We start from the raw sequence: 390 nt of genomic DNA on the forward strand, positions 1-390 counted from the left end.
CCACTAATCCACAACCTCCTCACCTTCGTTCTCTTCAGCTCTGTCTGGATACCGTTGTCCATGATCTTGACCGTGATCTGACCGTCTGACAACTCGGGCCGCAAGAAGGGGGGTCTCACCAGCACTGTCTGCTCGGCCTTTGGGCGCCCGAGGTACCTTGGGAGAGGGGCAGGAGGAAGGTCAAGGCCTGGACCTCGGGATGGGACAGTGTTCTCGGGCACTGCAGGGCTGGGGGGACACCGCTGCACCATGCCGGGCTCACCTGGGGGCCGGAGAGCTGCAGAGGACCCGGCTGACGTTCTTACAGCAACCATTGGTGAAGGGGTTAACACCACCGCGGAACTTGCCTGTCACCTGTGGGTAAGAAGTGTGACAGTGTCCCGGGGTGGG

General features: G+C 61.5%; 1 protein-coding gene across 1 annotated transcript in view; it reads right to left on the reverse strand.

The window, feature by feature from the left end:
• Positions 1-390, reverse strand: part of LOC104524093 (palmitoyltransferase ZDHHC5-like) — a gene marked incomplete at both ends in the record, with an annotated part of 3,908 nt that overhangs the window by 1,645 nt on the left and 1,873 nt on the right. The window contains 2 exons of the mRNA XM_029084698.1: positions 24-156; positions 263-354. Of these exons, the coding sequence (XP_028940531.1) occupies positions 24-156; positions 263-354 (225 nt within the window). The remainder of the gene's footprint in view (positions 1-23; positions 157-262; positions 355-390) is intronic.

This window comes from Antrostomus carolinensis, unplaced genomic scaffold (assembly GCF_000700745.2).
Source record: "Antrostomus carolinensis isolate BGI_N321 unplaced genomic scaffold, ASM70074v2 scaffold42530, whole genome shotgun sequence".
Taxonomy (NCBI): domain Eukaryota; kingdom Metazoa; phylum Chordata; class Aves; order Caprimulgiformes; family Caprimulgidae; genus Antrostomus; species Antrostomus carolinensis.